The sequence below is a fragment of the Gekko japonicus genome, unplaced genomic scaffold, assembly GCF_001447785.1.
Source record: "Gekko japonicus isolate JY-2015 unplaced genomic scaffold, Gekko_japonicus_V1.1 scaffold317, whole genome shotgun sequence".
Taxonomy (NCBI): domain Eukaryota; kingdom Metazoa; phylum Chordata; class Lepidosauria; order Squamata; family Gekkonidae; genus Gekko; species Gekko japonicus.
The window spans coordinates 579,933-595,339 of NW_015162487.1; the positions used below are offsets into that span (position 1 = coordinate 579,933).

The window sequence follows — 15,407 nt, forward strand, 5'->3', positions numbered from 1 at the left end:
TTATACAAAGCTTAGGGTTATGTCTAAGTACAAGCCAGAGATAAGCCTCATTACTACAGTTACTTCTACAGCATTAGTTTGACTACACATCACTTCGGTCAAAAACGTTTTAGTAAGCAGAAGCTGTTGCGTATCTCAGAGAACTAAGCTGAGAATGACCTTTGTTAGCTTCTCCACATGAGCATGCATAGGTGAATTCGCTTGCTATGTGAGGTAGGTGGGGCTGTCCCTCCTTTTTTTAAAAATGAAAAGGGGGGCAATCTAATTTCCATAGTGGATGGAGTTGGAAAGATGAGGAAAACGAAAGAGGACAGAATGAGCAAAATTCGTGTTTCAGGATTTCAGTGTCTGCTTTCTCAAATGGCAACCACTGAGGGAGAGGTTACCACAGAGAAGCAGAGATGATCACCAGCAGCCTTCTGTTTTAATGCTTTCAAACAAAGAGGTCTGGGTTCTAAACTGTATGGAGACAGCAAGGTCCTGTGGAACCCTAAAGATGCACAGTTTTAAGGTGATATCAGATTTTGTGAGCCAGAGGACACACACACCCCCCCGGTCAGATGCCACAAGAAGTGTGTCCCTGTCATTAAGTTACCTCAGAATCTGGAACAGTCCAACATGGCTACCCCCTCAGGAAGACTGATTTTATACAGAGAACTGTTGTATTAAACATCTCTGCACCGATTACAAAATAAATCAACAACATAATGGCAGGAATTCAGCTGCTGATTTAAAACACATTATAAAATAATGTACATAACACCAAAACCAAAAATATTTAAACCCCTCCTCATTGCACAGACATAAACCAGGAGACCCTAGCACATCTTCATTAGTTGTCAGCCTAATATTACGTTCTAAAGTAAAACTTTCTCCTTGATCAACAGCAGCGTTGTTTAAACAATTTACAGGGCTCATGTAAGCTTCCCTCTATAGCATTTTTAACTTCCACAGAGTTACCAGAATATTTAAATATCAAATATAACCATGAATTATCTGTGGCTGTCTTATTAGGCCATAAGCAGCTTGTATTCTATTAGAAGCTTGTTTGCAATAATCACTGCATATTTAAAACAATATAATTAAATGTAGGTACTCACAGTTACCAAAAGGGGGGGGGGGCATTTTAATTTTATGGTAACTTTGAAGTCTAGGGCCCTGCGAATTGTCCAAACACTTGTTGATACAAGTTTTACCTTGTATTGTAACACTATTCATATTAGGTCAACCATTAATGAAGACACATTTGGTCTCCTGATTTATGACTGTGAGATGACGAGGGTTTTAAGCATTATACATGACGGGACATTTTGTTTCGATTCTATGGTGTATTTGCTTTAAAACCAGCAGTTTCTATTCTGACATATTAGATACAGAGAGATAATCAGGTAAAGGAGATTTTTTTTTCCCCATCAATTTTTTTCTGGTTTGGGGGTTGGTTGTAGGTTTTATGTTTCCTCCCCCCACCCAGTATGAAAGCAGCTTGGCTTTGCTCTACTTTAGGGAAACGGACCAAACGCTCCCAATGTATGTCGAATGACTCAGGCCTGGCATACCCCACACTGGCCTACTAGCTATTGTGAGACCGGTGCCTCATTTGACAGAGCTCTTAAGGCACCTTTGTCTTGAATGCACAGGAAACTACCTTATCCTGAATCAGACCATTAGTCCATCAAAATCAGTAGGGTCCATTCATGCTGGCAACTGCTCTCCAGCACCTTGGTCAGAGGTCATTTACACCACCCACTACCTGACCCCCTTAGCTGGAAATGCCAGGAATTGAACCCGGTACCTTCTGCATGCAACGTGGGTGCTTTACCACTGAGCTATGGTCCCTCCCCCTCTTAAACCGGGATGTGCTGGCAATTTCCACAGACTGGGATATGATTTTGCCTCCCCTCTCTGGACACAGCCCAAAACACACACACACACCCCATGGTGCTAAGGGGGGGCAGGGGAACTCCCCAGGAACAGCACGAAGGGAGAATCAACCACAGCACAGCAGAGCAGAAAGAATGGCGGGGTAGGAACCTGGGAGACCGAGGTCTGAACCCCCATTCCTGCCACGGAAGCTTGCTGGGTGACCTTATTACATACGATATCAGTGATGGATTAAGCAACTGATATATGGTTTTTTGGGTAGGGACAACCTGTGTGAACAAATGGCTGCTTCTAAGGCACGTTACACAAGAAACTGCGCACCCTACGCTGACCGTCTGCAGTTTCAAGGTCCTTTAAAACAACAGGAAGCCACGTGGCTAGGCAGAATCAACCCAGGGGATGGGGGGGCAGAGACCGCATTCAGATCAACAGCTATCTGAGGAGCCCTAGCCCTCACCCTTGAGCATCTCCAAGGGGGGGGGGCGGTGTAACCACCTCCTACCTTTCTGGTCGGCAGGGTGAGGGGGCACGTGAGGGTACTTGGAGTGCTTCTTGATATGGAAGTTCACGTTGTCCAGCTCCACGTTCAGGCTGATGGAAGCGGCTGAGTCGCTGTCCATGGCAGACTGGAAGCTGCTGACTGAGGGACGCTTGCTAGGGCTGGCGGAATCTTTTGCGATTCGGGCAGGGGGGGGGAAATACAGGGAGGAGAAGGGGTGGGTGGGTTCAGACGGGTGTGTACGGAAGATATCAAGGAGAGGAGAGAAACGGTCTTGAATTACACAAAGCCCATTGTGCAATGCTATAAGCAGAGAGACAGACAGAAAGAGACAGACATGGTGTTTTTATCTACTCGAGCCCTGCCAGCATCCGTCGCCTTCAGATGCAGTCAAAAGGCTGTTTGTTCATTTTAGTTTTTTTTAAGTGGAGTAGCCGCCAGGCCAACAGGAGGATTCACACGGCTAAAGCACAGACGTCTCAAGCTAGTTTGGAAACCGGAACAAACGTCTGTAGCAGGCCACACGGGGGGTTGGGGATACTGCCTCTGCTTCAAAAGGGACTAATTAAAGCTTTTTTAAAGGACTACGGCAGCTGCAGGCAAAGCCAAGCGGGAACTTTCACTGGTTGTTAATAATTCAGACTCACTGGTCATGTTATCGTCTCCTTCTTCAGCAATCTGTTCTGTGTCGCTGTCATCGAATTTGATGTCTTTGAACCAAGAGGGTTCAGAATGGCCTTCCACTGAGTTGACAGAATCACTGTCCGGAGAGGGGGTTTCCGAAAATTCTGTACTCTGTGAGATCGCAATAGGAAAAGAAAAAGAAGAAGAAGAGATTGGATTCATACCCTGCCCTTCATTTGGAGTCTCAGAGCGGCTTACAAACTCCTTTCCCTTCCCCTCCCCACATCAGACACCCTGTGAGGTAGGTGGGGCTGAGAGAGCTCGCTTGAGAACGGCTCTTTTCAAGAACACCTCTGACAGAACTATGGCTCGCCCAAGGTCATCCAGCAGCTGCAAGTGGAGGAGTGGGGAATCAAACCTGGTTCTCCCAGATTAGAGTCCGCACATTTAACCACTACACCAAACAGGCTCTTTGGTTTCCATCATTATTCTTGAGAGCGTGTCGGCTTTGAAACGGAGATGAGCACCGCAACCCTAGAGTCGGACTCGACTGGCTTTCGAGCAAGGGAACCTTTACCTTTATAGAAATATTCTGGGGGGGAAAGGATGAGTGGACAAGGGGGAAAGGGCTGAGAATAGGATTATGGATAGAAACAAGTTTATGGGGGTGTTTCTGCAAACCTGCAACCAGAACACCCCAGCTTGGATGAATTTGGGTGAACTCGAGCCACTCATTCTCTAAGCCAAAACCACCCCACAATGCTACTGTGAGGGTAAAATGGGTGGGTGGGTGTTAAGTGCCATCAAGTTGCTTCTGATATAATGGAGACCGTAATAAATAATGACCTCCAAAAAGTCCTATTGTTAACAGCCTTGGGCAGGTGTTGAAAACTGAGGGCCGTGGAGCTTTCTTGACTGAGTCAATCCATCTCCTGTTGGGCCTTCCTCTTCTCCCGCTGCCTTCAACTTTTCCTAGCCTTGCTGTCTTTTCCAGGGACTCTTGCCTTCTCATAAGGTGACCAAGTATGATAGCCTCAGTTTGGTCATTTTAGCTTCTAGGGAGAGTTCAGGCTTGATTTGGTCCAGAATGTTCCCTCTAATTTTTCTCCCGACCGAGCAGAGCAGTTCGCATCCTGAGCAGAACAGCTGGTGTAATCTTAAAACGGGCAATGGACAGTGCAAGACACTGCATGGCTCCAGACTGCTGCTGAGCGGGGCTTCCTGTGTCAATGAGCGGACGCTCACGAGCACAGCTCAGAGGGAACATTGTCTAGAACCCACTTAAATTTGTCTCTTTTTTTGGTGGGGGGGAGAACCATATAAACCACCCTGAGATGCTTGAAGGCGGAAAGGCAGGGGGGGGAAATGCACTAAACAAAGGATAAATTGTATGCTTTAAGCCATCAGCACAGTTCTGCTTGTGCAATATCTTGTACAGCATCTAGTGCACGGGAGTCAACATACAACCCATCCAGGGCTCTTATCCGGCCCGTGAGCAACTGAAAGAAACCTGGTCTGCATCTCTCTCCAGATTGAGAGAGGGCAAGCGAGTGGCCCAAAATCACCCAGCGAGCTGCATGATAGTATGAGGATTTGGATTCAGTCCAATGCTTCACAGTAGAGAACCCAATAGAATCCCATGAGCATTATGCACCTTATGACTTTGCAAATTCAGGATTAGACCTCCTGATCAGCAGCACACGCTACTCTACCAGGAAGTCCCTGATGTCATATGTTCAACATCCCAGCTTGCTTTCATAATGAACGGGACAATAAAATCAAAGGCTTACACTATTATGAAATAATTAAATCACCCTCCTCTTTTTTTTTTTAATGTGAAAGACTCGGATAATTAAAAAAATTTTTTTGGGGGGGGACATGCTGTTCTAGGGCAAGGGTCACAGCGGCACTTGATGACATCCTACACGAAAATGTTGTTGACATGCTCCGAACCTGATAAGAGCCCAAGCTGGTGTACACTTACCACAAATAGCTTTAGGACTTATCTTTATTTTGATTTGTTTAAAATACTCATTAGCTGCCTTTCCAACCTTACGGAACTCAAGGCGGCTTTCAGTGTAAATCGAACAGCTGTAAAAGTACATTAAAAAAAACCCCACAATTTAAAATCACATTCTAAGACAGCTAATTAATAAGAAAACGAAACCTTGGGTGAAAGAAAAAGAAAAACTTGGGTAACAACTTTAACTCAAGAAAGTAAACTTTGAAACCCTATTCGCCTCCCTCCCTCCCAGAGGTGACATTGTCAGTGGATGTTTCACACCTCTCTTGGTAAATTTCTTGACCTTCCGTGAATTAGATTAGTGGCAATTATGTCAGCTGACGTCCTCTGCCACACTTTCCAAACAAAAAAACAAACAAAACCCTCCTGGTAAAATATTAAAAGTCACTACGCTGGGGCAAGAAACAGTAACTTTAAAAGAAAAAAGAAAGTACAACTCCCATGTAAGTCATTCAGTACGGAACAAGATTCCTACCTGTAGCGGTCTGTAAAGTGCATACTCATCTCGGAAGAGCTGGCCAAGATGGCTGACACATTCCAACCACCGGCCGTCGACTAAGGCCTGCCCAATCGCTATGGCTTGAGCTCTGGAAAGAAACAAGGGCACAGACTTCAACCAAAAGGCTTCCTCTGAACTCCGTGAGCACCAAGGCTCTTCCCCATTCTGCAGCACGCACACCCTGCCCTCAAGGAAACCCAGTTCACATGGGTCTCCTTGAGGGCAGAGTGTTGGAAGGTGGGAGGGGGTATTGCAGAGAAGGAACTCAGGGTGCAAAGGTACCATGCACATAAGTGACTAGCCTAATTAGAGCAGAGGGGAAGGGCTTGGGACAGAACACACAACACATCTCTGCAGGGCCATTAAAATCGACCATAAAGTAGCATCGTGTACCCCCATCAATTCTGAACAATCCAAAGCACTGTGTACCTCAAAGCAGCACGGTGATTACTCTGATGGAAAGTCAAGGTGTAAATGATCTCTCCCTGCTCCCAAATGTATGGCAAGTTATCTCCACAGCCTGAGGCAGTGGGTGTCCGTGTACGGCCTCCCTGAGGTTGTTGCCACCCACCTATCAATCCAAATAATACGTCAGGGAACCTCTCTCACCAGTTTGGTGTAGTGTTTAAGTGCACGGACTCTAATCTGGGAGAACTGGGTTTGATTCCCCATTCCTCCACTTGCAGCTGCTGGATGACCTTGGGCAAGCCATAGTTCTGCCAGAGCTGTTCTTGAAACAGCAGTTTCTGTCAAAACTCTCTCAGCCCCACCTACCTCACAGGGTGTCTGTTGTGGGGAGGGGAAGGGAAAGGAGTTTGTAAGCCGCTCTGAGACTCCAAGTGAAGGGCAGGGTATAAATCCAATCTCCTCTTCATCTTCACAGCCAGGTGACTTTGTTGCTGTGATTTTTTTTCTTTTAACTATATTTATTGTATAACTAACATAATGTTACCCGCCCTGAGCCCACTTGCAGGATGGGTGGGCTATAAATACAAGTAATAAATAACTAATAATAAGTATGCAAACAGACTCAGCACTAGCAGGCCAAGGTAGGCGAGAGAAGAAATGCACTCCCTAAAAAGAGAGCTACACAATGTTCCTCAGTCTCATGGAGCTTCCGTACCGCGTAGTGATGTGGCCGTTCCTCATGAGCCAGTTGACCAGCTCCTTTCCCACAATGCAGTTGGGATGCGTCCGCAGCCAATAGCGGTGATCCTGAAACTCCATCCCGCTGCTGTGGTGGCAGATTTTCTTCCACAGGTCCTTCAGCTGGACTGAGTCCTACAAGGTAAAGATGACTTTTTAATTTTTTTTAGATAGCACATGTCTGAGGGGAGGCTTAAGTGTCCTCAAGGCGGTGTGTGTGTGTGTGTGTGTGTGTGTGTGTGTGTGTGTGTGTGTGCTGTCGACATCTGGTGCAAATTATTTACTAATGGTTTTCAGGTGCACTGAAGCCAAGACAAGGTGGAGACACTTTTTTACTCTATGCAGCTATCGTTCAGATGAAGCTACGTAGCTCGTGTCCCAAAAGTCTTGTTGGTCTCTAAGGTGCTGCTGCACTTGAATCTAGACCAAAATAAGGCTTCGTACTTGGATGGGAGACCGCCAAAGAAGGCCAGGGTTGCTATGCAGAGGAAGGCAATGGCTTTCACTCTCCAACGTTCATATCCCAAAAATCTTGTTGATCCCTGAGGTGCTGCTGGAATCAAATCTCGCTGTTACTCACTTTTAAAAATATGAGGACAAGCACTTTTAAGAAATGAACTGTTAAAATTCCCTTCACTGCCTTCTACCTATGGATCCTTTAAGGAAAGCAGTAAAAAGACTCTTCTGAACATTTTGTTCTCTTGACAATTAAAAAAACAACACTAAAGGTAAATTTCAGGGGACGTGGTGGGCTTTTGCTACACTGAAGACAACTATTTTTTTTAGAAAATGGATTTAAGTAGCCCCTCCCACACTTGGTGCAAGTCCTTCTCAGTCCCCTCACTGGGACCAATGCTCCCTCTAAGCTGTGGAGTCTTGTGAGCAAAAATTCTACTTCGTGAGCTACTGGCATGAAAGTCGTGAGCGAGTGATTTGGCTGCTGCATAAATTAGTTTGCTCTGGAGCCCCATCCTGCCTGAGCTGAGACAAGAATGTGTGAGCCGGAGGCTTATAAAATGTGAGCTAGCTCACACTAACTCAGCTTAGAGGGAACACTGACTGGGACCCTTGGAGTCATCCACGCCTTCTCAGCGACTTCCTCTCCCTCAGAGTAATCTGAATTTTTCCCTCCTTTGGGAACAGAAGTGGACTATCTTAAAGAGGGAGCTTTAACAGTGTGCTCATCTCGGAATGCCAGTCTCCAGGTGGGACCTGGGGATCCCCCAGAATTACAGCTTATCTCCAGACTATGCAGATCAGTTTGCCTGGGGGAAACATATGCTTTGGAGGGTGGATTCTATGACATTGCCCCCCACTGAGGTCCCCATGCTCCCCAGGCTCCACCCCCAAATCTCCAGGCGTTTCCCAGCCTGGATCTGGCAACGCTGGTCCCCCACCCCCTACCAGTGGCAACCCCAGGGCTATTTTTGGGCAGGAACGCACAGGAACGGAGTCCCAGCTGGCTCCCAAGTTGGCCACGCCCAGCAGGAACTCATTAGCATAATAGGCAACCCTATGCTCATCACCTCAAAATTCCACCCAGCCCCCAACACAGACTGTGAAAACAGAAGTTGATGTCTGCTACAGCAAAGCAGGATTCTGAAGAAAAGGTTATTATGTAGGCTTTACCATGGACACCACTGAGAATAACAAACATTTCTTCAGCACTAGCGTATCATGTGTCTGAACATCACAGGATGGCCCGTGTGCTCAAGAAGTTTAGAAATCCAACTCCCCAGAAACCACCCGAAACCACCTCAGCCACAACACTTCACAACGGAGGCATTTCAAACATTCTGCTCTGTTTTTACACTTGCTTACACATGAGTTTCTCACACATGGAGGAAAGACTGCAGGGAGGTGTACTCTACACATAAGGCTGCTGTGTATAATGCATGCGATTACATTGTTTTATGCCATGTAATCCTCTTTGAGTCTCAGTGGAATAGGTGGACAATAAATAAACAAAAGACAGAAAACAGCAAACACACTCCACGCAAACAAGAGGCGACTTTCAATCGCAAAAAGGCAGCCGTATTTAGGAAACCATTAATGTTCTATCCCTAGACCTACCTACAATCAGATATTGTTTAAGGGCCTTTAAAAAATAAAAGTAAGCGATGATTTAAGAACAGTCTGTGCAGTGTAGAAACTAAGAGACGGACAGTGCAATCCAAAATGGAGCTATACCCTTCTAAGTCCTCGGACGTCAGTGGGCTGAGGGAGGCATAACTCTGCTTAGGAGTACAGTGTGAACTACTTATCAGGAAGTCCTTGGCTTGAGTGTCCCATCTGCCAGGAAATCACTAGATAACCTTAGGCACACCCCCTTTACAGCCCTCCTCCCTCCTAAAAAATCTGCAATATTGGGACAATACTGGTCTACTTTACAGAGTTCTCATAATCCTTACGTGCTTTGAAAATGCTGTAGAAACACCAATGTTAATACAATACAGTAAGAGGGGCCAAGCACATGGAAACCTCTGCCAAGATGGGCAATTAGATGAATTTAACATAATACAGGGCTGTTAGGATAACCCCGAGCTCCATGAAGAAAGGACGGAACACAATTAGTAAAAGAAGCACCAACATACAAAAGAACAAGTTTAAAAGGCCAGAGGGGGAAAACACCTTTTACAAAGCATCTGCAATTAAATATATAGTACTCTCACATTCCGCCTTACAATATCCAAACACAATAAAGTATAAAGTCCACAATATTGTCAATGGCAATTAGCTACAGATTGTAAATCTCAACTTCTATAGAATGTGCCCTCCATTTTAAACTTCGGCTTCAGCTGACGAGTAGCCCAAGGTTGCTCCTTGTTTCAGCGTAGTTTTTTTAATCAAAACCACAATTCCCTCATAAGACAAATAGCTTATTCACAAGGCACAACGCTACTTTTATCGAAGCCGAAAGTTACAGTCTAAAGGCTAACTGCCATTAACAATTAACAATCACAGATGCTTTGTAAAAGGTGTTTTTAAAACAATTTTATATTTTCCACAAAGGGTTGGTTATCTCACATATTGTTTGTACATTGATTCTAAATAGTTTTGTTTGGATTGTACCCAAAAGGTACACAACAGGAACCTGTTCCTCTCAGAAGCGAGCAACACAGAAACAAGAGCTTGGCTCGTACCAGCAGAATTTTGCGCTCATCTTCGTTGGCCTCCTTTGCATAAGTGCGGTTCGCTTGCGGACTGACCGAGGTCTCATAGGCAGGCCCCATGGAAGGCCCTGAACGATCCAGAGACAGGTTTGTGATGCTGGCTGACCTGGTGGGACAAACGGAACACTGATCAGATTCAAAGAGCCAGTGTGGTGTAGTGGTTAAGAGCGCGGATTCTAATCTGGGAGAGCCGGGTTTGATTCCCCACTCCTCCACTTGCACCTGGCTGGATGACCTTGGACAAGCCGTAGTTCTGATAAGAGCTGTCCTTGAAAAAAGAGCCGTTTCTGTCAAGAGCTCTCTCAGCCCCACCTACCTCACAGGGTGTCTGTTGTGGGGAGGGGGAAGGGAAAGGAGTTTGTAAGCCGCTCTGAGACACCTTTGGGTAGTGAAGGGCGGGGTATAAATCCAATCTCTTCTTCTTCTCTTCTTCTTACACCTTTCTTTGTCTTCTTAAATTATTACTAAATTTTATAACAGGATTTTTCAGTGTGTTAGGAGCCTCTCCCTCTCACCGAGTCACTGCTGTCCAGGTATGCAGCCATTTTAAAAACCCTGTAACTAGAAGCAAGGGCTCTCTTCAAATACTGAGCTAGCTTTACCACATAGTTCTTTCACCCATCTTTACTCTCAAAACAATAAACAGAAACTCGCTTTAGATCCTCTTCTCCTTATTTAAACCGGGGGGAAGGGGGGGAGGAATTAAGATCAACTTAATTAAAAAGTCTCAAGCACAATTCCCGCTCGTGGCAAGCTGGAGTTTATTTTACAAAATGTATATCCTGCCTTTCTGCCCTCACAAGGGCCACCAAGGCAGCTAAGAATTTAAAATTGTAGTGTATTTAAAGCTGCCTTGAATGCATGATATGTTGTGAAACATCTAATTGAAGTGTAATGTAAATCTTCGTCCTGGGCTAGGATCCAAATCCATCCAATCGTGTTACTAGCCCAGAAAGCACCTAACCAATCACCTTCTAGCAAGCTCCCTGAGCAGGAACATCCATGATTGGTCCTTATGTGAACAACCTTATTGGTTGGTATCTGTACAGTGGGTGTGGCTACATTAGCCGGGAATGTTTAAAAGCAGGACAGCTGCAATGTAAAGGCTGTTCTGGCTATCAGATGTTGATCCGTGTTGGAGTTGTGTTCGAGTTGAAGAATAAAGTTGTGTTCTTGCTGAATCACTCTCCGACTGCTTTGTTAAGTGAGCGACTTAACAAAAATACATGTAGTAAAATTGTATTTTAAAACCATGACACACATACCCAAACATATAATTAAAACAGACTCTTTGGGAAGGCATGGAGGCCCCAGTCAGCTTCCACTCACGAGGGGGGAGACTTTAGGGGAAACTGGGGCTTCCAGGTGGGGCTTCGCATGAGACTGAGCGGTGAGCACAACTGAGACAACTCAGAAGATGGCCGCCCTGCAGGCAAGCACCAGCGCCTGGAAAACAGGGTCTCTGTGAGATGGTTGTTCTGCCGTGAGCCCAATGCTGGCGACCTGGCTATAGCATTTCAGTGGTGGCAGGAATAAAAATCCAGAAATGGGTTGCCCCCAGGCACATTTAATTCAGAGCACTATGTTTCCAATCACTTCAGCTTCCTTTGTTTCAGTGACAGCTATTCACAGAATGACAAGATGCCAAAGGGAAACCGGAATATTATACAAAGCAAGAAATTGGGTGTGCACCATACAGATGGTGGTGGTTGTGTAGTGGTTAGAGTGCCAGATCTGGGACAAACCTGTTTGAATCCCCACAGTGCCATGGCAACCCTACTGAGTGACTGTGAGCCAGTCACTCTCTCAGCCTCATCTACCTCACAGTGTCACAGCTGTTGTGAGAACAAAATGGAGGAGGGGGAGAACAATGTTGTAAGCTGCTTTCCTCATAGGGGAAAAAGTGAAGTGTAAATTTAAAGAACAGTTAACACTTCAGAGCTCAAATTTCCTCCCAAGTGTCACACAGAAGTGAACAGAAAATTAACCCATTTCTAGTCTCGGGCCCTAAGAAGGATCCACCAATACCACCACTGATTTTTTTTAAAATCTGTAGACGATGTATCAAAATGTCTTTCCCTGGGTACCGTCAGCTATGCTGCCATGATGTTTATGGGCGAGAGGGCAGCTGCTTGACCTGTGTACCAACTGATGCCGCATTCCTTTGTCCTTGCTTATCTATGACCTTGCTAGCTTGCTGTCTGTGTAGTGTCTCCCCATCTATTATCCGTGGGATAGGTTTCGATTCCCAGCTTTGGCTGTTAACGGCCTGGGGCCCCATTCTCCCGTGCGCGGGAGTCAGGCCTATTGGCCTAGGAGTGGGGGGGGGGGGTACGAATACCCTATATCCAGGGCTATTTTTGGGCAGGAACGCACAGGAACGGAGTTCCGGCTGGCTCCCAAGTTGGCCACGCCCAGCAGGAACTCATTAGCATAATAGGCCACACCCAACAGCAGAAACTCATTAGGATTGGCTACATTAGGGGTGTGTGGCCTAACGTGCAAAGGAGTTCCTGCTACAAAAAAAGGCCCTGGGTTTTGACAACAAACAAGGTAAACAGAATAACAAGCAAAAGGTGGGTGTGGCTGAATAACCACACTTCTGGTAACATGTGCTAATGAGCTGTGCTGTCAGGGGTGTGGCCCAATATGCTAATGAGATCCTGCTGTTGGGTGTGGCCTATTATGCTAATGAGTTCCTGCTGGGCTTTTTCTACAAAAAGACCCCTGCCTATATCCCTGTATGCTTGTAGGAAAGTAGCCATTCCTAACAGTGACCATGTTACTGCCTCCATAGCTCTTGCAATAAAGAGCTATGAGAGCCAGTTTGGTGTAGTGGTTAAGTGCGTGGACTCTAATCTGGGAGAACCGGGTTTGATTCCCCACTCCTCCACTTGCACCTGGTGATGTGACCTTGGGTCAGTCACAAGCTCTGGCACAGCTGTCCTTGAAAAAGAGCAGTTTGTGTCAGAGCTCTCTCAGCCCCACCTACCTCACAGGGTGTCTGTTGTGGGGAGGGGAAGGGAAAGGAGTTTGTAAGCCGCTCTGAGACTCCAAGTGAAGGGCAGGGTATAAATCCAATCTCTTCTTCTTCTTCTTCTAAAGTATAACCTTATGCGTGTACTCCTTTGTTTGGCTTTGGAACCTGACAGGTACTGGTAAAGAATATTTAAGCAATGTAATCCTCTACCTGGTAAGTGGTTACAGCACTTAACACACAAGTGCTGATGCTGCTTCCCCCTATCAGACACAAGAGAGTTAAACGTGGGTTGCCAGGTTCACCAGTTAGTGGATGTGGGAGGCAGCACAATATTGCAATTCGTATCACCCGCTCCCAAGTCCAACAGGACCATTCTTCCTAAAAATGTGCTTCTAACCGATTACAGCTGAGCGTTTGGTTCATACTGAGAGACGGTCGTCCCCGTAGCGGGGAGGGCGGGGCACAAATTGAATTTATAAATAAATAAATAAATGTTCCCCCACTATAAGAAGCTGACAAGAACTAACAAAAGTAATTGCTTTAAACTAAATCCACCAACGCTGCCAAACCCCACTGGGGGGGGGGGGCGGGCCGAGGGGGGCATCATGAACGCATGAATCTGCCTCATACAGAATCAGACCCTTGGTCCACCAAAGTCAGTATTGTCTACTCAGACTGGCAATGGCTCTCCAAGGTCTCAGACAGAGGTCCTTCACATCACCCACTGCCATATCTTTTAAGTGGAGATGCCAGGGATTGAACCTGGGACCTTCTGCATGCCAAGCAGACGTTCTGCCACTGAGCCACGGCCCCTCCCAAAAGAGGCTTCGGTTCTCCTAACTGGAGCATCACATCAGTTCAGGCAGCCAAGTGGTATTAATTATTTACACAGTAATATAATGGCTTAAAATCTCACTGTCTGCCTCTACTGACAGAAGGGATTTCCCTGCCTCCCCAGCTCTATGACAGAATCAGTGAACGATCATCTGCTTTCATACCAACACTTAAAATTTCTCTTCGCCTCTGAGTTTCGCGGTACAAATATAAAACTGTGTGACTCCAGGTAAAGCAACCGTTGGCGAGCCAACTCACACCACCGCTTTGTGGGACATCCGACTTCCCCCGCCTCAGTTCATGAGGGAATGAAGGAGGGAGGAAGCGGGAAAAAGCCACTGGCTGGCTAGCAAGAATTGAAAAAGATCCGGCCAAGTCAGAATCTGTTTCTCCTCTGCTTCTCACAAGTATCAAAAACAGAAGGGTGTGCCCAGAGGCTAGAGCGAGCCCTTGGCTGAGAGCCAAAGGGCAAAACGTCAAGGGCTGTAAACCTAGAGCTGGGAGAAAGAAAGAAAGAAAGAAAGAAAGAAAGAAAGAAAGAAAGAAAGAAAGAAAGAAAGAAAGAAAGAAAGAAAGAAAGAAAGAAAGAAAGAAAGAAAGACGAAGGCCTGATCTTCATCAGAAACCTTCTGCATCCCTCCGTTTCTGTTGTATTTTCCCCCTTTGTATTCTAAGCCATCTGGGTTCCCCCGCTGACAAGAGCAGGATGCAAATTATTAAATTAAAAAATGGACGTTATTTAAATTCACCATGTATGGGAGGAGGGGGGGGGGAGAGAAGGAGATTGGATATATACCCTGCTCTTCACTACCTGGAGGAGTCTCAGAGTGGCTTACAAACTCCTTTGCCTTCCCCTCCCCACAACAGACATCCTGTGAAGTAGGTGGGGCTGAGAGAGCTCTTTCAAGAACTGCTCCTAAGAGAACAGCTCTGAAAGGATGTGTAACTGACCCATGGTTACGCCAGCAGCTGCATGTCGAGGAGTGGGGAATCAAACCCAGTTCTCCTGGTTCAGAGTCCACGCTCCTAACTGCTACACCAAACTGGCTCGCAACCGATGCAGTTGCATCCAGCTTCTAAGTCATCATTCGGTATTGTATGCTTCAATAAAAAGTTAGCAGAACCCCTTTTTCATGGCCCAGAGTGGGGCAGGGGGGCACAGTGCTATACTGAGGTGTGCAGCAGGGGGCACGGCTGTGCTGAGGCATGGGGCGGGAGGCACAGCTATGCTGAGATCTAGAAATTCGGTTTAATGCTGCACAAAAAAGCAAAGGTTTGGCTGACAGGCTGTGGGGGCGTCTAGGCCTTCTGCTGCACGGCTGTGGAAAGAGCTTTAAAAGGGGAAGGTCTTTAGATGGCCAATAATCACGAGAACCTAAAGGGCATTAACATGCCCCTTTGCACCCGGACTGTCTGCTTAATAAACAAGGCCCAAAAGCACAACTGGTCAGGCAGGAAGTCAATGACACAAACGCCTGCCTGCCACAGCAGATTTCTTCAGCGCCAGCTATTAAGTTGCACAAGCACACATGTTCCTGGAACGCTTCTTGCTCTATGCAAGGCATCTGGGGCTGGCTTTCTGGGAACAGATACTCGAACGCTCCACCCGGGGCTAGCAGCCAGCTGAGGAATTTCACAGGCCCTCGTATCTCTGGTGTCATTTTCTCCAGTGCTCGGCCCGAACTCTGGACTCCACACTCTGTTTGCAGACCTCTTCCCAACTGTTGACTATAACGCAACCTCTTCCG

At 46.4% G+C, this 15,407-nt stretch overlaps 1 protein-coding gene across 1 annotated transcript in view; it reads right to left on the reverse strand.

The window, feature by feature from the left end:
• PIKFYVE (phosphoinositide kinase, FYVE finger containing) overlaps nt 1-15,407 on the reverse strand; it is a 108,492-nt gene that overhangs the window by 67,602 nt on the left and 25,483 nt on the right. Inside the window, exons 7-11 of the mRNA XM_015405936.1 lie at nt 9,816-9,951; nt 6,650-6,807; nt 5,503-5,614; nt 3,028-3,175; nt 2,384-2,551 (exon numbers count right to left, since the gene is read on the reverse strand). Coding sequence (XP_015261422.1) covers nt 2,384-2,551; nt 3,028-3,175; nt 5,503-5,614; nt 6,650-6,807; nt 9,816-9,951 — 722 coding nt within the window. The remainder of the gene's footprint in view (nt 1-2,383; nt 2,552-3,027; nt 3,176-5,502; nt 5,615-6,649; nt 6,808-9,815; nt 9,952-15,407) is intronic.